Source organism: Muscardinus avellanarius (genome assembly GCF_963383645.1).
Source record: "Muscardinus avellanarius genome assembly, chromosome: 14".
Lineage (NCBI taxonomy): Eukaryota > Metazoa > Chordata > Mammalia > Rodentia > Gliridae > Muscardinus > Muscardinus avellanarius.
Window position 1 is genome coordinate 64,432,151 of NC_137800.1, and position 26,448 is coordinate 64,458,598.

The window sequence follows — 26,448 nt, forward strand, 5'->3', positions numbered from 1 at the left end:
CTATTAGGTCCTCTCTGAAAACTTCCACTTGTACCCATAGAATTAAGATATATGTGCACAGTTGAAAGAAGCTGTGTTCTTCACTGAGGATGGAGAAGCTTTCTTGTTTTCAGTACCAAGGATAGAGTTTGCTTTCCTTTGTCCATTTGTTTCCAAGTGAAGAAAACCTCACTGCATGGTCTGCTAGGAAAGTGTGGCTTCTCCAGGAACATAAAGAGGCAGTAGATGCTCACCTGGACCCGCAAGCCTTCCCGGTACAATAGCCAACCACCCACCCCAGTACCTGCCATCTTTTTAGCCTTCAGGTGGGGAGCTGTGCAAGGCCCTTGTGTGTACTCTCTGCTGCTTCATACATGTACCATGTCTCCCATCATGACTATGGGCAACTGAATATGCAGCTCTAGATCCTGCCCCCAAGATGCTGTTCTTAGCAATGTATTCTGTATCGGCTCTTGTTTGATTACTTGCTGGCTTGATTCATTCAACAACTATTTACTGATGGCTGTTGTTATGGTTTGAAAACTATAATGTTTGGTGGGATTATAAATTAGTAAAGTCACTATGGAGGTCAGTATGGAGGTTCCTCAAAAGACTCGAAATAGAACCATCATATAATCCAGTTATACCACTCTTACATATCTTTCTAAAACAATTTAAATCAGCATACTGGCCGGGCGTGGTGATGCACGCTTGTAATCCCTGTGCTTGGGAGGCGGAGACAGAAGGATCGCGCAGGTTTGAAGCCAGCTGCGCTGGCTTAAGAGACCCTATTTTCAAATAAAAAGTATTAAAAAAAATAGGTCTGGGAGTGTAGCCCGGAGGTAGAAGGGCTCCCAGGAACCCCAGTACCACCAAAAAATAAAAAAAATAAAAAATAGCATACTGTAGTGATACATGTATACCCATGTTTATAACAGCACAATTCACAATAGCCAAAGTATGGAACCAACCCAGGTATCTCTTAACAGATGAATGGATATAGAAAATGATATTTTTACATAATGGAATTTTACTCAACCATTAAGAACAAAATTATGTAGAAAAATTGACAGAGCTAGAGAATACTAAGTGAGACCAGCCAGTTGTAGAAAGTCAAGGTTCATATGTTGTCATAAGTGGAAGCTAGAAAGAAAATAGGAAACAAAAGGGACTTTTAGATAAATGAGGAAAGAGTCCAGTGTGTGCACATGTGTGTATATGTGTGAGCATGTGTCTTAGCCCTGCCTGGCTACAGCATCTGGCTTTAACCTCCTCTTGCTCTCTCTGGTTCTCTGCTCCCCACCACGATGCCCTGAGGACCTGTGGTCCTGGCTTCTCCTTGGAAGCTGGTATAAAATGGACTGTACATTTATATGGGCTGACATTTCCAGATCTATAAACAATTAAGTCTTCTTTCCTCTACATTGTAGTCATCAGGTGTTTTTGGTCACAGCAATGAGAATGCTGGCTGCAATAGCTACTATCCATCAGACTGCTCTCAGCAGTGAGAATCTAACAGATGCTACCTTCATGATGCTTCTATTTTAGAAGGGAGAGAATAAACCCTGAGGCAGGGCGGGAGGATAAAGACAAGGCAGGTAGTAATACTCTACATGGGGGCGGGGTGAGTATAGGCCTCTTTGAAGAGGTGACCAGGAAAGAAGGCCCAATGCAGTGAGGGAGCAAACATGCAAATTATTCTTTCACCTGAGGAATGGAGAGTAAAGAGGCAGTGAGGGGCTTTCCCTGGGGTCTGGGGGAGTTGTGTCAAAGCCCTGACACAAGAGCATGTTTAGATGCTCCCAGAAGAGAAAGGTGAGTAGAGTTGGAGGAAAATGATTGAGGGATTGGGTGGAAGAGAAGCCAAGGGCCAGACCATGTAGAAGCTCATAAATCTTCATGTATAATTTAGGGTGATAGGAATCTACTTGAAGATTTGGGACAGGGGTGTGATATATTTTAATTTACATTTTAAAATATAATTCTGGCTTATTTGTGGAGAATAGACCGAAGAAGGATAGAAGATGGGATAGGGAGATGCGTTAAGAGGCAACTTCAAGGGGCTCAGTGCTGTGGGGATGTCAGATGTAGAAATAGACATCATGGATGGGGTTAGATTGGGGATATTTGAAAGACATTTCTGGCAGGATGCATGAGGAAGGTTAAGAAGAGGCCATAAAATAATTTTTAAATTATATATGTACATATATATTATACTTTCATTAGTACATTGTAATTATATATCATAGTGAGGTTCAAAGTGATACAACATATATACACAGAGAACTTGGTGTGTGCCCCTCCCTATCCCTCCTCCCTATACACCTTAGTAAGATAGGTAGTGATCCTTTCATATATGGACATAGCATTATTTGAATGGTTTCCTTAACCAGCACTCCCCACTGCCTCCCCAACCCCTTCCACTATTCTCCTAGTTTCTCTCCTCATTTATTTGAAGTCCACTTTGTTTCCTATTTTCTTTCTAGATTTGAGAGAGAAAACATTTGATCCTTGACTTCCTGAGACTGGTTAAATCTCACTTAGCACAATATTTTATAGTTCAAGCCATTTTTTTTGCAAACAGCATAATTTTTTTCCTTTTTAAGGCTGAGTAAAAGGACAAATTATTTTAGATCTGAGTGGAAGATGCTTTAAAAATGAGCTGTGTCTAATAAGTAGCAAAAATAAGAAACACCAAGTCTGAATTTAGAGCAAAGAATCTACAGAGAGGCCTTGGCACAGGTTGCAGTGGAGTCCTACCAGCCAAGAACTAGGGAAGGTATAGCTTCTGGAGCAATGGGGGTGGTTAATGAAGTCCTCGGGAGTCGGTTAATGCTGTGGCCAAAGTCATCTCGGTGCCAGGAGTGTGTGTGCATGGTCTATATGAGCATGCATGTCATTGGGGTATCATGGCATAAAGAACTCCATGGAGCTAGTTAGAAGTTAACAGAGGAGAAATGTCTTTATCAAGAAGAGCAGTCTTCACTAAGAGCCCCCGAGTGCTTGGTGAGTGTGGGAACTGAGGCGACTCCAGACACAGCTGTTCTTCTCTCTTCTCATCTCCTTAGAAGCGCCGACCACCATGGATTGGGGAGAGAAGAAGCAGATGAGCCCTGGAACTGGAGGAACTCAGCATGTTAAGAGGCTATGGGGAGGGAAGGGTCAGAAATTCAGGCCTCAAGTCTTGACAGAAATCTAGAAAAGAGAAGAGTAAATTTCCACAATGGAGGAAGGAAAGGAAAAAGTCAGAAGGGAGGATGTGTACCATGAATACCCCTCTTCTTTTAGCTTCTGTTTTCACTCAAAGAGATCAAATCTCTAGGAAAACTAAAAAAAAGTCAATGCACATTATAATCAACATGGTTGAAAAACAGAGTGGCCAAGAAAGCACGCAAAGGGATGAGAACAGGTAAACTCCTGCTGAGGTACCTGGGGTAGGTACCCAGTGATGCTGAGGTACCTGGGGTAGATACCCAGTGATGCTGAGGTACCTGGGGTAGGTACTCAGTGATGCTGAGGTACACTGGGGTAGATACCCAGTGATGCTGAGGTACCTGGGGTAGGTACTCAGTGATGCTGAGGTACACTGGGGTAGGAACCCAGTAATGTAACAAGGAGGAGAAGAAGAGAGGAACCTCAGCCTTAAATCTGGGCCATGGAGCCTCTTATTAAAGTGACATTCTTAGCCCTCCTGGGTCTTCCTCTAGGGACCCTTGTGAAAAGATGCCCCATATACTTTTCAACAGCTTACACATCTCTTAAAATTGGCTCAGCCCTGGACCTCCTGGCCTGTTCCAGAGCAACAACACATGCCCTCTGTTGGATGAGGCTCTGTGTTGAGGGAGAAAGGAGTAATTATGATCTGCAAATCTCAATGACATTCCTAACACCCTGATCTATATTTAATAACAGCAAAAAGTACCTGCATTAACAGCTATTAGGCTGTTCTCTAACACAGGGAGGGCCTTCCTCTTTCCTTCTTTGTAGCAATAAAGTGCAATGAAAATACAAAAATAAGGCTTTGTGGATTTGAGAGTGATTTCCCATTAAGAAGTTCTCGGAGCATCACAAACTATCAGTTGGCAGCTGGGGAGGTTTGTACAAATCTTCAAATCCCAAAGTGAAATCAAACACATAAAACTCCAAGTACAGTAAGCCTAGTCTCTTGAGGCTTCTAGAAATGGCAGTGGCAGGTACAGTGAAAAAACAGTTTCTTTTGTGCATTTCAAATCTCTAATTTTGCTGTCGGAATAGTGACTCTTATTTTACGTACTCCATAGTTCCCCATCCTGCCTCTTCCTTTTACCCACTACTGTCATCTGTCTGTCCTGGCCCTTCTCATCCCTGGCATGGGCAGACCACCCTGCCCTCTGGCTGGTCTCCTCATCTGCAGCGACAACTCCATCCCATCTGTGTTCCCATGGCCACCAATGCCCTCCCCCGTGATACATCTCCTGGATGATAAGGTGAAGTACTAAATTCTCGTGACATAGTGTCCCCCATGTAGATTTCCTTCGGCCTTCATCTTTTGACCCAATGCATTATTGGTATCTGTGTATGTCTGCAGAACTTTCAGTTGCCCCCACATGGCATCTGGATGCTTAAATCACCCTCTCCGCCTAAAATTTCTTCCTTCCTCTGTTTTTCTCTAACACCTTTGCCTGACTAAGTCCTAATCATCTCTCCTTCCCACACAATCCCACATGCTCAGCTTATATCACTATGGCAATACAGATGCCCTTGGATGTAGGATGGGGTTGCATCCCAGTAAACCCACTGTAAGCTGAACTATCATAAATCGAAAATACATGACTACACCTATTCTATCAAGCACCCTAGCTGTGTGACACAGCACAGCGCAGTGTCAGTGGTTTCCTCTTGTGGCTGGGGCTGACCAGGAGCTATAGCTGGCTGCTGTTGTCTGTGCCACCGGAGAGAATTCTACCAGAAAAAGATCCAAATTCAAAGTGTAGCTTCTACTGAATGTGTATCGCTTTTGCACCATTGCAAAATTGGAAAGTCACAAGTGGGACCATCGAAAGTCAGGAACCATCCTTAGAAAGAGTCTTAAGGTATCTGCTGTCATACTTCAGTAGCTGGTCCCATTTCTCAAATAAAGCACCTCTGTGTATGAATGCAGATAGTGTGCTGACTCGCTGCTTGACTGACAATTTTCTCTACGGCATCTTTTGTGCCATCGCTACTTCTCTTGTGGTGTGTCCATGTGCTGCCACATTTGGTCCAGAATTGCTTCCTAAAGACATGAGTGCTGTGGTTTGGATCTGGGATGTCCCCCAAAGGCTTGTGTGTTGAGGTTTGGTTCCCAATAGAGCTATATTCACTGGTGGGACTTTTGGGAAGTGATTTGAGCATGAGGGCTCAGACCTCAGCAGTGGCGGAGTAGATCCACTGATGGCTGAATGGACTGCTGGGAGGTGGTGGAGGCTGTGAAAGGTGCCTAATTGAAGGAGAAGAACATTGGAGGTATATCTTTGGGTGCTGTATTTTATCTTCAACACCCCCGTCTTTCTCTCTCTCTCTCTCTCTTTCTGCTTCCCCACTGCCATGAGCTGATAAGTTCTCTCCACAATACCCGTCTACTATGATGTTCTGCCTTATCACAGGCCCCGAGAAATGGAGACAGCTGGCCAAGAATTGAGACCTCTGAAACCATGGGCCAAAATAAACCTTTCCTCCCTTAACATTGTTCATGACAAGTATTTTGGTCACAATGATGAGAAGCTGACTCACACACAATGGGCCTTGAGTTCCCCATAGCACAGTGCCTGATGCATACTCCTAACACAAGAGGCTCCTTCTAGAGCAGTTACATACAGTGATTACCAGCCCAAGCTCACGCGCCCAACTGGCTTCAAATCCCAGAAACACTATTGATTGGCTAGATGATTAAGGAAAGGTTAACCACTTTTTGCTTCAATTTTCTTTTCTATAAAGTGAGGAGAATTTTAATATTTGTTTTATTTTAATTTTTTGTTCTTTTAGCCTTTAGTTTTTTTAAAACATCAGTTGTGAAGCAGGGTGTGGTGGCACACATTTGTAATCTCAGTACTTGGGAGGCTGAGACAGATGGACCATGGTTCAAAGATAGCCTCAGCTACTTAGTGAAGAATTCTGCAACTTAGTGATACCCTGTTTCAAAATAAATATAAAAAATAAAAAATAGGGCTGGGGTACAGTTGGGAGGTAGAATGCCCCTGGGTTCCATCCTCAGTACCACACAAAAAATCATTTTTGCATTATGTTTATACAAAATAGTAGTATTTGCGGTTACATATTTATACATGCACATTTGTAACTTGGTTTATTTTGTTTTTCATTACCTCCCCTTTCCCTTCTTTCTCCTCCCCCCAGGGCCCCTTCTTTTACTAGTCTCCTTTCAATTTCATGTGCTATATCCCACATTCATTCCTTTTTCCTTTCTAGCTTCCACATATGAGAAAAAATATAAAACCCATGACTTTCTGAGTCTACCTTATTTTGCTTAACATAATGCTCTTCAGTTCTATCCATTTTCTGAAAATAACATAATTTTATTCTTATTTATGGCTGAATAAAAGTTTATCTCACACACACACACACACACACACACACACACACACACACATTTTCTTTATCCATTCATTTGTTGAAAGACACCTAGGCTGGTTTCATAACCTGGCTATTGTGAATAGTGCTGCTATAAGCATGGGGATACATGTATTGTTATAGTGTACTGATTTTTATTTTTTTGGAAGAATACTGAGGAGTAGCATAGCTGGGTCATATGGTGGTTCCATTCCTAGTCTTTTGAGGAGACTTCACACTGATCTTCAGAGGGGCTGTACTAATTTACAATCCTGCCACCCATGTATAAGTGTTCCTTTCCTCCCATGGTTTCACTAACATGCATTATCATTTGTGTTGTTGATGACTGACATTCTAACCGCAGCAAGATAAAGTATCACCATAGTTTTGATTTGTATTCCCCTAATTGCTAAGGATGTTGAATATTTTTTAAAGTAGGAATTTGTTGGCTATTTGTATTCTTCTTTTTAAAAGTGTTCATTTAGTTCATATGCCCATTTATTGATTGGGTTATTTGTGTTTGGGAAGTATTTTGAGTTCTTTATATATCCTGGATATGAATCCTTTGTTGGAAGAGTAGCTGGCAAAGATTTTTTTTTCATTCTGTAGGCTCTTTTTCTGTGTTCTTAATTGTTTCCTTTGTTGTGTATAAGCTATTTTTAAAAAATTATATATATTTACTTTGTATTATTTTATAAGTACATTGCAATTATACATCACAGTGAGAATTAATGTGATTAAAAACATACTAACGCATAGCTCCTGATGATGTATTTCCCTCCAAGCTCTTCAATTTGATGCTATCTCATTTCTTAACTATTGTTATTATTTTCTGAGCATTAGGATTTAATACCCATTTTAAAGTGTTGATAAAAGTATCCAATGGTAGGCAAAGTGACGACATAGTAAGAACTGAATACATGGGTTATTATTTGTGAGTTTATTAGTCTAAATATACTCTAGGGAATTTTGACCTCTCAACCTTTCAAATATTCCCTCACCCCCTCAGCAGCCTCCCACTCTTCTCTTTTGCCTGACTTCTTACATTTAATTTGATCTTGAGCGCTCTCCTTGGAGTAGACTTTAAAAGCTTCTTCTGCTTCTAGCCCTTACTTGGTTCTTCTGGAATTTTAGGCCTTTCACCCAAATGTCCCCACTAATCCATAAAGTGAGATGCATGTCTGATGGGAGCAGTGCTTCATGCCTCCCCCTCACTCCTCCTCAGGATGGGTGATGGTAGCACTCAGACCAAGACCCTGGCTAATGGTAGGACATGGCTTGAAGTGCTCAGACTAAGATCCTGGCTAGGGGTATAGTTGTATTTTGTGTTACATGGATTGCTGGCTAGTTTTAGAGGTAAGCCACATACTCTGAAATTTCCATTCAGGAACTGTCTCTGCCACTTTTAAGTGAGTGATAATTTGCCATTAATGGAAAAACAACTGCAAAAAAGGAAGGAAAATATTAAGTAAGAACAGTCTTTAGCACTGACAACCTGAAGGCTGGAATGCCTAGGAGTTTTTGTTAACAGAAAACAGATGCCGTGTACTTGGGAAATCAAGAAGTAACAATAATCATCTTATTCCTTTGTGTGTTAAGAGGTTAGGGAGGGAATAGCACCATCCTCTAGCTTCCCACTTACCTCTGCAAAAACAAAGGGTGCATCAAACTGGAAGCAGACGTGGCCATGCTTAATGGCTTGGACGGAGGCGGGGCCACACCGGTACATGCCTGCATCACACAGAGGAAGGTGCCGTGAGTGTGTCATCTCCAATTTTGTCTAGGTACCAGACAGAATGTAGCACCTAGGGTGACTCCATAGAGAGTGTTTCTCAACTTCATCACTGACTTTGCCCAAATGTTATCCATGGCTAGAGAGGACAGATGACCAGTGTACTTAATCAGAAGGGCTTTCCTGGAAATGCCTACTCAAACCCAAACTTGAAGCCAGGAAAAGAATACAGGGTAGTACTATTCCTGCATCCGTTCTGCTTTCTACAGAGACATACCCAAGTGTGTTTGTGTCAAGCTGCTGGTGACCCGGCTTATCTCTTTTTATCTGGTACCTGCTCTTCTGGAAATGTTGTGCCCTTGGTGGGTGTGTGGCCATTGTTTTAGTTTTGTTTTTGGACATTCTGTATGTCCCAAACTATGGGATAGAGACATTACCTAAAAACATTAGCCAATGCCCAGCATGCATTCTGAAAGTCAGCAGGCTCTGACTGTTAACCTTTTTAAAAAAAAAAAAATTAAATTTCAGTTATCTATCCACAGTCATTGAGAGACTAGCTGTCATTAGATCCCACCAAAGTCTTCTCATGATACACAATTAAGAACACTATAACGTTAAACTTTCTTCCTTAAAATCCAGTGTATAATATGGTTCCATTGTGAACATGTACTGAATGTATATGTGTACACATCACTATATCTTATCGGTACATGAGGAAATAAGCATTAATAAACAATGATTGTATTATCATATTAAAGAGAGATGGGGGCTTAGGGTATGACTAAAACAATCTGGGTCAAACACAGTAGAGTCAGTAAGTGAGAAGACAACACCCACATAATCAAGTTTTGAAAAAAATCGCATAACCTAAAAAAGAAAACAAGTTTGGGGAAAATCAACATTCAAAGGATAATCTATAATTATTTTTCAAATTCTTTATTTTTCTCTCCCACCTCACATCTTATCACTATGAGCCAGGGAGGGCTGAAGTATATTTTATAGTCTAGCTAAAACTTATGTAGATATTTTTATCTTGTCTTCAAAACTGCTTATCAAAGCAAGAATAGGTGAATTATATATATGAAGTTTTGTGTTCTTTTTTCAAAGTTGTGAAATAATCAGGGCAAAGATGGCTTTAGAGATTAAATTAAACCTGATTGACAGCTAGTTAATACTGTACACATGCCCAGAAAGCACATTTCTGATGTTGGTTCTCTGCCCACACATCAAATGGAAATATAAAAGCAAGATAAAGGTCCGCAGTGATGCCTTTTGGAGGGGGTGGGGGATCGTGGAGTCTTACCATCGCTGTTTTCCTGGGGGGTGCTGTCCACAGCTTGCCAGCCTCCAAATCCAACAGGAAGATCAGGCCTTGTCATCCAGGCTTCATTCCAGCAGTGGTAGTTCCTTACCAAAAAAAAAAAAAAAAAAAAAAGAGCCCAACAGGTTAGACTTCCTATCACATATCATGCTCCAAGGAATCAACAAGTGACCCCCCAAGTCCCATGTGTATGCTAGTTTCAGACTATTGGAATTGATTAAACTAAATCTGGGGTCTCTCGAGATAACCAAGTGTTCTGGGTTTGAGTTTACTGGGCATATTCATTCCCCTTAGGAGTCCTCCCATGGCTGCTCTCTGTCGCAAAGACCAGCTTCAAGCTCACCTGGATATATATAATTTTGTGTGTGTGTGTGGTGCTGAGGATGGAACCCAGAGGCTTTCTACCTTTGGGCTACACTCCCAGACCTATTTTCTATTTTGTTTGAAACGGGGTCTAAGTTGCTGAGAGCCTCACTAAGTAGCTGAGGCTGGCTTCGAACATGTGCGATCCTCCTGTCTCAGCCTCCCAAGTGCTGGGATTACAAGGATGCACCACCATGCCAGGCCACCTGGTGATATTTTAATCAATGTGTCATGGTTTTGATCTTAACCATTCTCTATTGTCATATGAAACAGAAATCACTATGTGCTCACAGGACAGGGAAGAAAAGTTATCTGAAACTGAAATATTTATCTTTGACTTTAGTTCACATAGTTGTGTTTATAAAAAGAATATTCCTCTGTAGCAATTATTATGCACTACATACTTGTGCTTATGGCCTTAGACCATTGCCATAGAAACTATAACATTAACTCCTGATTATAATTCTCTGTAAATTGTGATTATTTCCATCTGGTTGTCAAAAATAAGAAAAGGTTGTCAGGGTGAGCATCTCTATCCTTTATCAAAGGTGGGCAACCTATGAAGTAAGGGCCATGAAAAATTTCTTAGAACTTTGCATATGACCCTTGAAGCAAGAACATAGAATAAAATGTCATTGTGAATTGTGTTATTGTCCTTGGAGAGACCTGAAATAATATGATAGCACAGAATCAAACTACAGCACATTAACCCCTCAGCACTATAGAACATGTTCATGAAGTAATAACAATTTAATGATGGTGTGAGGTAGGAGCAGCAGTCTTTGCTTGGAGCATCAGATCCCACGACAATCCATCCTTACCCTGAATGTCCTTCAGTATCTCCGGTTGGTACATGTTGCCATTGCTGTCTTTCTGAGTGCAGTCCATTTTTGATTGGCTCAATTGAGAGACATTAATTCTAACTATGTTTCCCCTATGCCCTGGGCACCTTGCTCGGTGCTGGAGATTTAGAGATGATCAGGACATAGATTCTTGCCCATGAAGAGCCACACAATATAGGAGGAATGACAAACATGTACAGCATGTAATGAACATGCCATGGGCTTGCTGTCAAAGGAGTGTACACATGTGAGTGTGTAGAACAGAGCTGGGCTGTGTGATGAGTTCTCACAAACAGCCACTGTTAGGCTTTGGATATGAAATGTTCTCCAGATCTGATGTGTCCAGAGGTGGGACTTTGAGGGAGTGGTTGAACCACGAGGGTTCTGACTTAGCAGTGATTAGACCATGGGTGGCTGGGGCTTCTGGGAGGTGGGACCTGGTTGGAGGAAGCAGGTCAGTGAGTGGGAGCCCTGCAAGAGCTTATCTTCTCCTAGCCTCCCCCCCTCTCTCTTTCTCCCTCTTTCTCTCCTTCCTGAACACTATGAACCCAGCAGCTTTGCTCCACCATGTGCTCCCTGTCATAATGTTCTGTCTCGCTATGAGCCCAGAGCAATAACCGTGGGCTGGAGTCTCTGAAAACCTGAGCCCAAGCAAACCTTCCTCCTTTTAGCTTGTGTATGTTGTGTATTTTGGTCACAGTGATGCAAAGCTCACAAATACAATAACTCCCAAATTAAAAAAAAATATTTAATTGAGGTGATGCACACCACAATGGAAGTCCATTGGGAGTTCCTGGGTGTCTCCGTGGGTGACTGCCTCAGAACCTTAGTGAAGACTTTCCAGAAGAGGTGATGATTGTGCTGAGTCCTGGACGATGAAGGGGGAATGTAGCAGATTGATAAAAGTATGAAAACGAAGCTGTGGAAGCATGTGCTCGCCAGCACATATGTTTGGGAAGCTGGATGCTGCTGGTTGCGGCTGAAGGTGGCATGCTTACATGTTTGTGTGATAAGAAGAGAAGAATGGCCCTCGGTGAGGGTGGGCAGGTGAGCCACACAACTAACAAATGTACCAATGTTCCTACGTGCCAGGCCACTGCGCCCTGCGCCCCATGAGTCCTTTTATAATTATCTCGTTTTCAAGGGAGGAAACTGAAGCTGACAGGTTAAGAAACTTCCTTTAGGTCCCTCTGCAAGTTAATGGTAGAGCTTTAGTCTTATGTTCTCAAACATTGAGCTATCATATAGGCAAAGATAAGATTGTGAAATCCTTTTAAGTTAATATTTGTTGCTTTGCTCCTAGGCAATAAGAAGCCATTGTAGTAGGTTTTTTTTTTCTTTTGGTACTAGGGATTGAACCCAAGGGCATTCTACCTCCAAACTATACTCCCAGCCCTATTTTATCTTTTATTTTGAAACAGGGTCTTGCTAAGTTTCTGAGGGTCCCACTAAGTTGGTGAGGCTGCTTTTAACCTACCATCCTCCTGTATCAGGCTTCCAAGTACTGGGATTACAGGCGTGTGCCACTGTGCCCAGCAAGAAATAATTCAAGGAGAATTAGGTTTACAAAACTGTGTTTGTGGCAGATAAGGTAGAGAAACCAGACTGGAGATTGAGCTGAGTCCTTCTGCCCAAGTCCTTCCCACCATGAAATATTTCAATAGTTTACCAGGAACCAAAAAGCACTAGCTACAGAGGTGCCTGTCACCATGGAGAGGGAGACAAGCCATTCAAAGGGTCTGCAGTGGCTAAGAGACCTGGATGAGCTGAGGAAGATGTACACATCTCCAGAGAATATGCTGGTTTTGTTACCAAGACTCTGAATAAAGGAGGAAGAGAAGAAGGCTTCTGTTGGGGGAGGTGGGCAGAGGTGGGTGACCAGTTCAACTCTGGACGCACTGAGCTTTGCATGTCTATTGGGAATCCCAAGAGATGAGACCCAAGAGGCACTTTCGTGTATATACATGGCACTTAATTTGATAAGGAGGCTGTCGCTGGAGTTTCCTTCTGGATGGTGAAGGGAAGGGCCAAAGCTAGCCAGAAAGGGACTGGGGAGAGTGGTGCATACTCTTCCTTAAAGAGACTTAAGTTATGAGGGGGAGAAATAAAGATGGAGCAGTGGGTAGCACCTACCATGAGGCAGGGAAAGCTGGCTTGAGTATTGTAAGTTAGGAGAGACTGAGGCATGCTCTAGGAGGAAGCATGGGTAGAGAGGAAGGGGAATGAAAGGGGCTTAAATACCAAGGCTGCAAGAGGCTGAGGCCAGGAGCATCCTGGACAGGTGTGGGAAGTAAGGCAGGGTCTGCCGAGCGAGGAGAGGTGCAGATGCGATCAGGAGTGGAAGTGTGGTGGGCTCTGAGCAGGAGCATGAGGCTGTTCCCCTGAGGATCATCTTTGGCTTTGCTCCGAAGCTGGAGGGAAGGTGTACATGTTAAATAATTTCTGTGCTAGCTTCCCTCCAGAACAGCAAAGGTTGCCCCATCAGACAGAGGGACCCAGAAGAAAACAGCAGTAAGACATTTGTAGTCCCGGCTGGATGACAACCTGCTTTCTCTACAACCCTTGGTGCTTAGTGACCCTGGCTTTTTCTGCTAACCTCTCCCCCCCAAAAAAAATCACCCTAGATTAATAGGCTCCAAAGCATCCTTATTTAAATTCATATCTCCTTGGCAAGGTTAGCCTGGAACAAGATAAATATGTTTTGCACTTCAGATCGCAGGTAAAGATTTTTTTTTTTGAAGATAATATTTCTTTTCAAATGACCCAGAACTGGGGAAAGTTTCTTTTCTCTCACTATGAAACCTAATTAGTTACATGAGATTTCCCTTCCTATTTCACTGATGACTGAGACATCATCAATGTGTGTTGAAGGTAGGGGAGTTGATAACAGGATCAGGAACCTGCTGGCGGGGGCGGGAGAGGTGAGTTGGAATGGGAATGACAGCTTCTCATGGGGCTGGGCTTGTCAGTGGGGAGTGGGCCAAGGCAGGCCAGCTTCCAGGCCGGCCATGAGTTGCTGCAGAGGAGCTTCCTCAAAGCTGAGGCCACATCTTTTCATTGTGCAATTTTCTCTGCTCTGGGATGGCCGAGGGGAAATGCCATGAAGTTTATATTGAGCAGGTGTGACTGTATACATGCTTTTCTGTTTTGTTCCAAATTCTCCCAGTGAAAGGGACATTACTTACAGACACTAAAAGTTTTTATACTTTGATTGGTGCATCTTAATTATACGTCATAGTGAGGTTCAAAGTGATACCCACATACTTGCACACAGCACTTGGTGTGCTCCCCTCTGGATCCACCTGGCTCCCCCAGCCAAACCCAGTGCATCTTAGTGAGAATGGTAGTGATACCTTCATATATGAACATAGCATCATTTCAACTGTTCCTTCATCAGTTCCCTTCTTCCGCTCTCCACTTCCCTCTTCTACTGGTCTCTTTCCGCATTTATCCAAAGTCCTTTTTGTTTTCTATTTTCTCTCTAGTTTCCACATAGGAGAGAAAACAGATAATCCTTTGCTTTTTGAGACTGGCTGATCTCACTTAGCATAATAATCTCTGGTTTCTTCCATTTTCCTTCAAATGACATAATGTTTTTCTTTGTTTTTAAACATTTATGTGACTTATAGAGATGTTCAGTGGGAAGGGACAAAGCTATCCCTGCTGTTATCAGATATTTAGCAAGTTTGACGAGGATCTAAGTTTCTATAAAGTTTTATTTCCTTTTGGCCTCAGAAACTTCCTTTAGCACTAAAATATTTTATATTGATAAAAATCACAGATAATAAATAATTTAATATGTATATATTTGTGGGGCACAAGGCACAGAAAGACTACATCAATTCCTTCACTTAGTTTTTGTGGTGAGAATATTTGAAATATACTCTCATAGCAATTTTGAAATATACAGTATATTATTGTAAATGGTATTTGCCATGCTGTGCAATAGATCTAAATGCTTTCCTCTCCTGTAAAGATGTTTCTTAATTCCATTTACTAACTCTCCAGGTTAAGAAATATATTCTGGTTCCAAAATGCTATTTCTTATTTTAAAATTTCTTTATCTAGATCCAGAATAGTCTTTCTGCTGTCTTATCCTGCCATTTTGGTCATGCATTTGTAGGAGGTATGAACCCAGTTTTGAGGCTCTGTGGTATTCTACTCCCACATCCTCAGCACGGGAGTTGGACCTGCCCTAAGGAGGTGCTAAGTACTGCTGTTCCCTCTTACTCACAGGGGACACATTCCAAGACCCACACTGGATACCTGAGTCCACACACAGTACCGAATCCTGTAAATATTCTTTGTTTATTCCTATGCCCATACACTAATGATAAGGCTTAATTATAAATTAGGCACAATAAGAGATGAACAGCAAAAAAGGATAGTAAAATAGGCCGGGCATGGTGGCGCACTCTTGTAATGTCCGCGCTTGGGAGGCTGAGACAGGAGGATCGCACAGGTTCGAAGCCAGCCTCAGCTACTTAGTGAGGCTCTCAGCAACTTAGTGAGACCCTATTTCCAAACAAAATATAAAATAGGTCTGGGAGTATAGCCCGGAGGTAGAAAGCCCCTGGGTTTCACTCCCAGTACCACACACACACAAATAGTAAAATAGAATAATTAGAACTATATACTGCAACAAAATTTGTGGAAATGTGGCTGTTTTCTCTATCAAAGGGTTACTTGAACATAAGCACTGTGATACCACCAGAATTGATCTGTTAACCAAGATGGCAACTAAGTGACTAATGGGCAGGTAGCCTATACAGTATGGATACAGGGAGCAAAAGGATGGTTCATGTCTTGGGTGGGATGGAGAAGGATGGTGTGAGATTTCCTCTTACTACTCATAGCAACATGAGATTTTAAAATGATAATTTATTTCTGAAAATTTTTATTTGATATTTTCAGACCATGTTCGACCATAGGTAACTGAATTCAGGGAAAGCAAAATCAGAAATAACTTTGTTGGTTAAAAGATTTGTGAGGTCATCTGCTAGCAAGGCAGGTGTTATTGAACCATCGTTTGCTAGGTTTCAAAATTCTTAAAAATTATAAATCTCCAAGTAATCTAGTTTTCTTGCTGTTTCTAAACAAGGAGTATAGAAATTAAAATAAAGGTCCTGTTTCATTGGGTGTTGTTTAATCAGAATCAAAACTTTTTTATTAGGAGAGTTAATTATGGAGATGGCAAGTGAAGGCATCTATGTTTAATGTTACTTCCTGTATGTTTTGTGCACTGACAGCTAACAATAGAAGTCTTTTCAAGGATAAATCTACAGTATTGGTACAAAGTATACAGACAACTTTTGCCAAAGGTATGGGTTTCATTGTAATCCCAGTACTTGGGAGGCTGAGACAGGAGGATGACAGGTTCTTGACCAGCCTCAGCTACTTAGTGAGGTCCTCCGCAACTTAGTGAGACCATGTTTCATAATAAAGAATAAAATAATAGGTCTGGGGGTATAGCTCAGAGGTAGAATCCCCCTGGGTTCTGTTCCTAGTACCACAAAAAAGGGAAGAAGAAAGAAAGAGAGAGAGAGAGAGAGAGAGAGAGAGAGAGAGAGAGAAAAGAAAAGAAAGAAAGAAAGAAGGAAAGAAAGAAAGAAAGAAAGAAAGAAAGACAGACAGACATCTTGTACTGCTGGGGGACCCTACATGGAATATTTTAGACTGCTTTAGTCTATCACTTGTTTCAGTAAATCCAGAGTAAATCAACATACAAATGCAAAGACAGATCTCTAAGAATATTTATCCTAGTAGAATATGTAAGAAGGAAAAACTGGGGACAACCTAACTGTTCAATATATGATGAAGTATTTTTGAAACCCTCCAATACTATTTTTCTTAGAATGCTATTCAGCCATAAAATATCAACCTATATTTTTTAGGCTGGAAGGATATCCATGGAATAATCACTTCATACATCATACTACAGAGCACTGGATACAGCATAGGTGTTCATCGTAGGTGTATATGTGTGAAAGGCAGAATTTTAAGTCACTCTTCTTACCCTTTCCCTTAAGCAATTCCCTCACCTCCAGTGCAAGTCAAATCTATGAATAGGATGTTATGTCGGTCCTGCAATGATATTACTTTACATGCCATGCAGGATTTTGTAATGAAGGTAACTGATCTGTTAACTCTGATTTAATTAAAAGGTAAATTATCAGGATGGGGTTTACTTAATCAGACAATCTCTTTAAATCTGATTCTAAAGGTCAAAGACCAAGCAAGTCAGAAACAGAAGTAGCAAAGACATTCCCCTGGTGGCTCAAAGAAGATGGCAGCTACCATGAGTTCTACAGCCTCAGAGAACTGAACTCTTCCAAGAACTTGGATTAGCCTAGAAGAGGAGTCTGAATAGACAGCACTTTGATTGTATCATTGAGTTGCTAAGATGGAACCCAGCTAACCTGTATTTGAACTTCTGACCCACGGGAACCAATAATAAGTATGTGTTGATTTAAAGTGTTTAGTTTGTGGTACTTTGCTATGCAATAGTAAAATGCACAATATACAAAGATATATAAAAAGAATATAATATATCATATACATACAAAGATATATAAAAGAATGTTTTAAAATGCTAAAAATATTCTGAGGAATTAAAAAGTGGATGACAACTCTTTTGCACTTTCTCTTCAATGTTTAAAATTTTTATAACCATGTATTAGTTTTCCCCCAAATACACTAAAAGTACTTTTTTAATGAAAAGAAGGAAAGCACAGTTTAAAGTTTTCCCTGGTTCTGAGAGCTGGCTGGAGCCCATACAGAGGTGCAAAACACATGGGGTGGAAGAGAGATAAACAGAGACCACAGCTGGGACCAAGACAGGCTTCAGAGCTCTGTGCACTACATGCTCAAAGAAAATAAAGTGTTTAAGCAAAGAGTCTTTACTGCCTTTAACGTGGCTAACTTAAAGACCCTACAGGGTCAGCTCATTTATAATCTACCCACAAAGGTTTCAGAGAAAAAGAGTCCTTAAAAGGAAATAAAGAGACATAAGTTTAAAATTTTGTTTGTGTGACTTTATAAGGGCTCAAGAGAGAGCGCAAGCGAGATAGAGAGAAACCCTGGAGGACATGCCCTGGACCAAGTCAAGAGTCAAGTATCAATCAAATGTCTGAATCCGTGTGTGTGTGTGTGTGTGTGTGTGTGTGTATGGTGTGTGTGTGTGTGCGCGCACGCAACTGTGTGTGAGATGCTGGTGATCGAATCCAGGGGCATTCTACCCCTAAACTATATACCCAGGCCTATTGCATTTTTTTTGTGGAAACAGGGTTTCACAACTATTTAAAATGACCTGTTTTTAAAAAAAAAATATAAACTGTGCATGCACACACATACACACACACACACAAAAAAAAACAAGAAAGTATACAATACACAGAAAAGAAAAACAAAAAAAGCCAAGAGAAATTGTGACTAAAAAGTAAAAATGTTGGACTTACTAGGCAAAGATTTTAAGCTGACACTTGTAAACATACTCAAAGAACGAAAAAAAAAATCAGAATGATGTCTTACCAAATAAAAATATTAATGAAAAGATAGACATTTCAGATCTTCCCTCACAGCACCAGGCTCCAGAGAGGAGGGGGACTCAGAATGGAGCTCAAAACCAGAGAGGAGATAGGCCAGCCTCACGGCCAAGGATGCAGCAGCAGCGCCATACTGCCGGTGGCAGCGGCAAATTCACTAGATGGCTCCAGCAACAACCCACCAGGCTCCAGATTGAAGGGGTGGACAGAGAGCTGAGGTGAGCAGCTGCAGAACAGCCAGGTGGAATTCAGCAGGTTTTCGGTGCAAGGAGCGTCTAAACCTCCCAGGGGCTGGGCTCAGTACACCCTGTAGGGACTCAGAGTGGAGCTCAAAACCAGAGAAGAAACATGCCAGCCTCACGGCCGAGGGCGTGGCAGAGGTGCCATATTGCCAGCGGTGGCAGCAGTGAGTTCACTGAGTCCACTACAGCTCTATCAGTGCACTCAACAACTGTGAGTCAAATTGCGGCCCCTATAGGAGAAATCCCAGTTCTGCACTCCCAGGGATTTGCTCAGATAGTCTCTCTGGGTTGGAGATTTTTGCAGTCCAACCCAGTGGGGGAGTGTCGGCGGCAGAGATATCACACCATAGTTGCAGCTCCCCGTGGGAGAACGCCCAGACCTGTACCTCCATGGTCAAAGCAGCCTCAATTGACTCCCTGGGTCTGAGACTTTGCGATACAACCCAGTAAAGGAGTAGTGGGGACTGAGATACCAGACTCGAGATCCAGAGCACCTTAAGTGAAGTTGTAGTGACCCAGGGAAGAACCCAGAGAAGGCACAAACTTCCAAATCATGGGAAAGAGGAATAACAATGGAGCAATGAATGCCCTCAACCCCACAGTATCAGAACCTGATAACAAATAAATTCAGAGATCTCTAGAAGTTCAAATCAGGAAAATAACTGTAGAAATAATAGAGGACTTTCGAAAAGAATTCAGAGAGAGTAAAAAAGAGATAAAGGATGCAATCATTGAAGTAAAGGCCTCAATTCAAAGTATAAACAACCGATTAGACCACATGGAAAATAGAATCTTGCTCCTAGCAGATGATCACTCCAAAAATTAACGCATAGTCTCTAATTTAGAAAAAAAATCCGGCAGCAGGAATTTGATATTGAAGAAATATGGGCCCATTTTAAGAGAGCTAACCTAAGAATAATTGGAATAGAGGAGGGAAAAGGTGAAACCAAAGGGATCAATAATCTCTTCAAGGAAGTGATAGCAGAAAATTTTCCAAACATAAAGCAAGAGGTTGATACACGGGTCCAGGAAACTTATAGAACTCCCTTTAGACAAAATCAGAGAAGAGGATCCCCATGCCACATAATTGTCAAAATGACTAATGTGGAAGCAAAGGAGAGAATCTTAAAGGCAACAAAAACCAAAGGCCAAGTGACATTCAGAGGCAAACCAATTAGAATCACTCCAAACTTCCCAAACCAAGTCATGAAAGTCAGAAGGGCATGGAGTAACATATTCCAAACTCTGAAAGAAAATAACTTCCAGCCAAAAATTTCCTACCCAGCAAAACTATCTACCAAATTAGATGGGGAAATAAGCAGCTTCCATGACAAAACCAGTCTTCAAAACCAGTGCTAGAGAAAATACTCAAAGAGATTAACTGCAAAGAAGAAATAGGTAATACACACCAGAACCAAAGAAACAAGATTTCTCATCCAGCAGACAACTAAGCAAAGAAGAATAAACAGTATCTCAAACAGAAATAAAATCTTAACATGTTAGGAATTAAAAATTATCTCTCTATAATCACACTGAATGTAAACAGTCACAACTCCCCAATAAAAAGACATAAAGTGGCAAAATGGATTAAAAACTGGAATCCATCCATCTGCTGCTTACAAGAAACACACCTTACAAGTAAAGTTAGAAACAAACTCAAGGTAAAGGGCTGGAGAAAGGTAATCCATGCTAATGGAAGTCTAAGACAAGCAGGAATAGAAACTATGATATCAGACAAGTTAGACTTCAAACCCAAACTTATTAGAAGAGAAAAAAAAGGTCATATTTTACTGGTAAAAGGAATAATCCAGCAAGAGGAAATTACAATAATCAACATCTATGCCCCAAACATAAGTGCAGTTACTTTCATAAATCAAACTCTTTGTGATATAAAGTCACACATAAATTCCAATACAATAATACTGGGAGACTTCAACACACCTCTCACAACACTAGACCAGTCTTCCAGACAAAGGGTCAGTAAAGATACCTCAGAACTAAAGAACACCATTAAGCAAATGGACCTGTTGGAAACATATAGAATATTTCACCCAACTACAGAGGAGTTTATATTTTTCTCAGCTACTCACAGAACCTTCTCCAAAATAGATCACATCCTGGGACACAAAATGAGCACTAGCAAATTTAAAAAATGTTACATACTTCCCTGTGTCATTTCAGACCATAATGGAATTAAACTAGAAATGAACTATAAGAAGACCCAGAGAAACAACATAAACATGTGGAGACTGAACACCACACTTCTGAATGAAGAATGAGTCATAGAACATGTAAGAGGTGAAATCAAGAATTTTCTAGAAAGAAATTAAAATAAATATACAACATATCAAAACCTCTGGGACACTTTGAAATCAGTATTAAGAGGAAAATTTATAGCACTGAGTGCTCACATAAGAAAAACAGAAAATCTTCAAATAAATAACCTAACAACACACCTCAAAGCCCTTTAAAAGCAGGAACAATTGAACCCCAAAGCCAGTAGAAGACAGGAAATAATTAAAATTAGAGCAGAAATTAAAGAAATAGAGAATAAAAAGCAATACAGAACCAAAAGCTGGTTTCTTGAAAAAATTAACAAGATTGATAAACTACTAGCAACCTAACTAAAAAAAAGAGAGAATCAGGCCAAATTATGAAGATAGGGGATGAAAAAGAGACATTACTACTGACAGTGTAGAAATACAGAGGATTATCAGAAACTACTTTGAAAAACTATACTCCAACAAAATGGAATATCTGGAGGAAATCGACAACTTCCTAGATAAATACAACCTTCCTAAACTGAGTCAAGAAGATATTGAACACTTAAACCAACCAATAACAATCAAAGAGATTGAAACAGCAATAAAGAGCTTACCATCAAAGAAAAGCCCAGGACCAGATGGTTTCCCAAGTGAATTCTATAAAACCTTTATAGAAGAGCTAATCCCAATACTCCTCAAACTATTTCATGAAATAGAAAAGACTGGGACTCTCCCAAATACATTCTATGAAGCCAATATCACACTAATACTCAAAGCAAATAAAGACAGTTCAAGGAAGGAAAACTACAGGCCTATATCTCTGATGAACTTGGATGCAAAACTATTAAACAAAATACTAGCAACACGCATTCAAAACCACATAAAGAAAATCATACACCATGACCAGGTAGGGTTCATCCCAGGGATACAAGGCTGGTTCAATATATGAAAATCAATTCATGTAATTCACCATATAAACAGAATCAAGGACAAAAATCACATGATCATTTCAATAGATGCTGAAAATCATTTGATAAAATTCAACATCCATCTATTATAAAAAAAACACTGCAGAGAATTGGAATAGAAGGAACATATCTCAACATTATTAAGGCAATAAAATATAATAAGCCCACTGCCAACATCATATTAAATGGGGAAAAACTTCAAGAATTCCCCCTAAAAACAGAAACGAGGCAAAGATGCCCATTATCACCACCTCTCTTCAGTATAGTACTAGAGAGTCTAGCCCGAGCAATAAGGCAAGAAAAGGAAATCAAAGGAGTACAAATAGGAAAAGAAGAACTCAAACTTTAACTATTTGCAGATGACATGATACCATATTTAGAAAACCCAACAAACTCAACCAAAAGGCTTATAGAACTGATCAACAAATTCAGCAAAGTATCTGGATACAAAATAAATCTTAAAAAATCAGATACTTTCCTGTACACCAACCATAAATCCACTGAAAAAGAAATTCAGAAAACACTTCCACTCAGGATCTCCCACAAAAAAATAAAATACTTAGTAATAAACTTGACCAAGGAGGTAAAAGATCTCTACAAAGAAAATTATAAAACACTGAAAGAAGAAATCGAAGAAGATCTTAGAAGATGGAAGGATCTTCCATGTTCATGGATTGGCAGAATAAATATTATTAAAATGGCCATCCTTCCAAAAGTGATCTACAGATTTAACGCAATGCCCATTAAACTACCAAGATCATTCCTCACAGACATAGAAAAATCAGTCCTTAAATTTATCTGGAATAACAAAAAGCCCAGAATAGCCAAGATAGTTCTCAGCAACAAAAACCATGCAGGAGGAATCACAATACCTGACTTTAAACTATACTACACAGCCATTGTAATAAAAACAGCATGGTACTGGCAAAAAAAAAAAAAAAAAAAAAAAAAAAACCAGATACATAGACCAATGGTGCAGAACTGAAGACCCAGAAACAAGTCCACACACTTTTACCCAATTGATTTTTGACAAAGGGGCCAAAAACATACACTGGAGAAAAGATAGCTTGTTCAACAAATGGTGTTGGCAAAACTGGTTAACCATATGCAGAAAATTGGAAATTAATCTCACTTTCTTACCCTGTACAAAAGTCAATTCAAGATGAATCAAAGACCTGGAAATCAAACCAGAGACCTTGAAGCTCCTTGAAGAGGGCATAGGTCCAACACTGCAACACATAGGCACAGATAAGATCTCTCAATAAGACCCCAAAGGCACAACAAATTAAAAGGGGAATCAATACGTGGGATTGCATGAAACTGAAGAGCTTCTGTTCAGCAAAGGAAACTATCAAGAACCTCAATCGAAAGCCAACAGAATGGGAGAAGATTTTTTCCACCTACACCTCCGATAGAGGACTAATATCTAGAATATACAGAGAACTCAAGAAACTCAACACTAAGAAAACAAAGCATCCAATAACAAAATGGGCAAACTAACTAAATAGACACTTCACAAAAGAAGAAATTCAAATGGCCAATAAATGCATGAAAAAATGCTCAACATCACTGGCAATCAGAGAGATGCAAATCAAAACTACCCTGAGATTTCACCTAACTCCAACTAGAATGGCAATCATTCAAAACACAAACAACAACAGATGCTTGTAAGGATGTGGAGAAGTGGGAACTCTAAGACATTGTTGGTGGGATTGCAAACTAGTGCAACCACTTTGGAAAACAGTATGGAGAATCCTCAGAAGAATGGGAACAAATCTACCATTTGACCCAGCAATACCACTTCTGGGTATCTACCCAAAATATAGGAAACTAAACTACCAAACTAATGCATGTGTATTTATGTTCATAGCTGCACAGTTCACCATAGCCAAACTCTGGAACCAGCCAAGCCAAGATGTCCATCAACAGATGAATGGATTACAAAACTGTGGGATATATACACAATGTAATTTTATTCAGTCATTAAAAAACTCAATTACATCATTTTCAGGGAAATGGATGGAACTGGAGGACATTATGCTAAGTGAGATTAGTCAGTCACAAAAAATAAGAAATCAGATGCTTTCCCTAATATGTGAGAGTTAGGGAGAAATGGGTCATAGGAGGAACTCTAGATGAAAACGGAAATCCTATAGAGGAGCAAACAAGGCAACCTAAAGGAGGAGAAAGGAGGGGGGAAGAGGAAAATTTCTAAAACACACAATGTACTTAAATATATCGAAGTCAACCACTAAGCCAAGCAAGGGGAGGAGGGATGGGGAGGGAATGGGGTGGGAATTGGGTAGGGGTTAAATCAGTGATGTGTACATATATGTACACACTAGTTTTTACCCCAATATGATGTATGAATATAATGTACCAATAAAAAAAGATAGACATTCCAAAAAAGAAACTAAGTAGAAATTACAAAGTTATATAATACAATAACTTAAATAAAATCCAGAGGGTTTCAGCAGTGGATTTTAGTAAGCAGAAAGAAGAAAAAATAGCAAACTTGACTAGGGCAACTTAAGTGATCTAGGCTGAAGGAAAAAGTGGAGGAAAAATGAAGGAAAAAAGCTAGCAACGCTCCAGAGTCATAGGGCATGTACCAGCATCATAATGAGAACCCCAGAGGAGAAGAGTTAGATGCTGAAGAAATAATAGCCTGAAACTTTCTTATTTTAATGGAAGACATTATTGTATACATTAAAGAAGTGGAGAAACTCCAAGGAGGTTAAACTCAAAGAGCTCTGCACCTAGACACATCACAGTCAAATTGTTGAAAATTGAAGATGACATGAGAAAAGTGATTCGCCCCACACAGGGGTCAGCAATAGGATGATTTCAGTCTCTTATTATAGAAGTCACTTCCTGACTTCTATTTTAATTTCATACTGCATATAAAAGTTAACACAGAATGGATCCTAGGCCTAGATCTAAGTTCTAAAACTGGAAACCTCCTAAAAGAAAATAAAGAAACAAATCCTTATGACCTTGCATTAAGTAATAGTTTCTTATATATGACCCACTAAAATATAAGCAAAGAAAAAAATAGAAACATTGGATTTGGTAAAAACTTAAAATCTTGAGTACTTTAAAGAACAGCACCAAGAAAGTCAAAAGATAGCCCATGGAACATATTTACAGATCATTTGTGGACTTGTAGCCAGAATATATAAAGAACTGCTAAAATGCAAAAATAAAAGACAGGGGACAAGGATCTGAACAGCCTTTTTTGCCAAAGAAGTTATGCAAACAGTCAACAAAAATATGAAAAGATGCTCAATATAATTAGTCATTAGATAAATGGAAATTATATCCATAATAAGATGCTTCACTAATCCACTAATCTGGGTATAATGAAAAATCGGGAAGTAAAACTGTTAGAATGTGGACAAGTTTGAACTCTCATGTGCTGTTGGTGGGAAAATAAAATAGTGTAGCTACCTTGGAGAACAGTTTGACAGTTCTTCAAAAAGTTAAACACAGAATTATCATCAGACCAAGCAATTATACACCTATGTATATCCCAGGAGACCTAAATATACATGTTCACATCATAACCTTTACATGACTTTTCATATCAGCATTATTCACAATAGACAATAAGTAGAAACAATCCCAAATTGCAACTGATAAACAGATAAATAAAATGTATTTTACCCAATATAGTGAAGTATGATTCATCAATGAAAAGGAGTAAAGTACTGACACATGCTATGCTGTGCATAAGCCATGTAAATATTATACTTCATGAAGGAAGCCTGACACATATTATATGATTTCATTTATAAAAATTGTCCAGCAGGGAATGGTGGCACATGCTTGTAATCCCAGTACTTGGGAGGCTGAAACAGGAGGATCGGGGTTAGTAAACAGTCTCAGCTACTTAGTGAGGCCCTCTGCAACTTAGTGAGTCCCTAGTTCAAAATAAGCAAAAATAGGGCTGGGGCACTTGTTAGGATCATGAAAAGGGGCTCAGGAAAAGGCTTTGTATGTTCTCAGGGTGAGCAGTGTCCTGTGGCCTTCAGCTGAAGTCAGTGTAGCCTGACTTGATAATTCTGGGTGGAAAATGGTGCCCTTTTGGTGGTTTTCCTGCTCCAAAATGCACCTCTGCACTGGGGGTGGGCAATGTCTGATCTATCTTGGTTTTGCTTGTTTTGCTAACATGTACCAGTACACGGGGCACAGGGCAAGCCCCAACTGTGTCTTTCATGATTGTTTCCATTTCCACTGAAACCTTTGTAAGATGAGGTTACTAAACTCTGCTCTTCCAGGGCAAAGCAAAGCTGTCACGGTCCCCCTGCCCATCTGTGTGAGCCTGGGCTCTCCCTCAATGAGATCCTTATTTCTACTGCAGCAAAGCACTGAGGAAGCATCTCCATTAAACTGCCTACCTTAATTCATAGGTGTGCCTTTAGAGGTCACACATAATTCAAAGCCCATTGACACACTGGAGAAAGGCAGCTTAAATTCTTCCTTACAAGATCTATCTTGCATTTACCTACTTGGAAATTCATTGGCCACCCTAGGGTCCAATCACTCTGCCCAGTTGTGCCCTTCAAAGGTATTTTGGCCCCCTAGCCTACTTCTGAACAGCTAACG

General features: G+C 40.3%; 1 protein-coding gene across 1 annotated transcript in view; it reads right to left on the reverse strand.

Annotated features, from left to right (window-relative positions):
* F13A1 (coagulation factor XIII A chain) overlaps positions 1 to 26,448 on the reverse strand; it is a gene marked incomplete at both ends in the record, with an annotated part of 188,633 nt that overhangs the window by 48,282 nt on the left and 113,903 nt on the right. The window contains 2 exons of the mRNA XM_080709828.1: positions 8,207 to 8,295; positions 9,600 to 9,703. Of these exons, the coding sequence (XP_080565954.1) occupies positions 8,207 to 8,295; positions 9,600 to 9,703 (193 nt within the window). The remainder of the gene's footprint in view (positions 1 to 8,206; positions 8,296 to 9,599; positions 9,704 to 26,448) is intronic.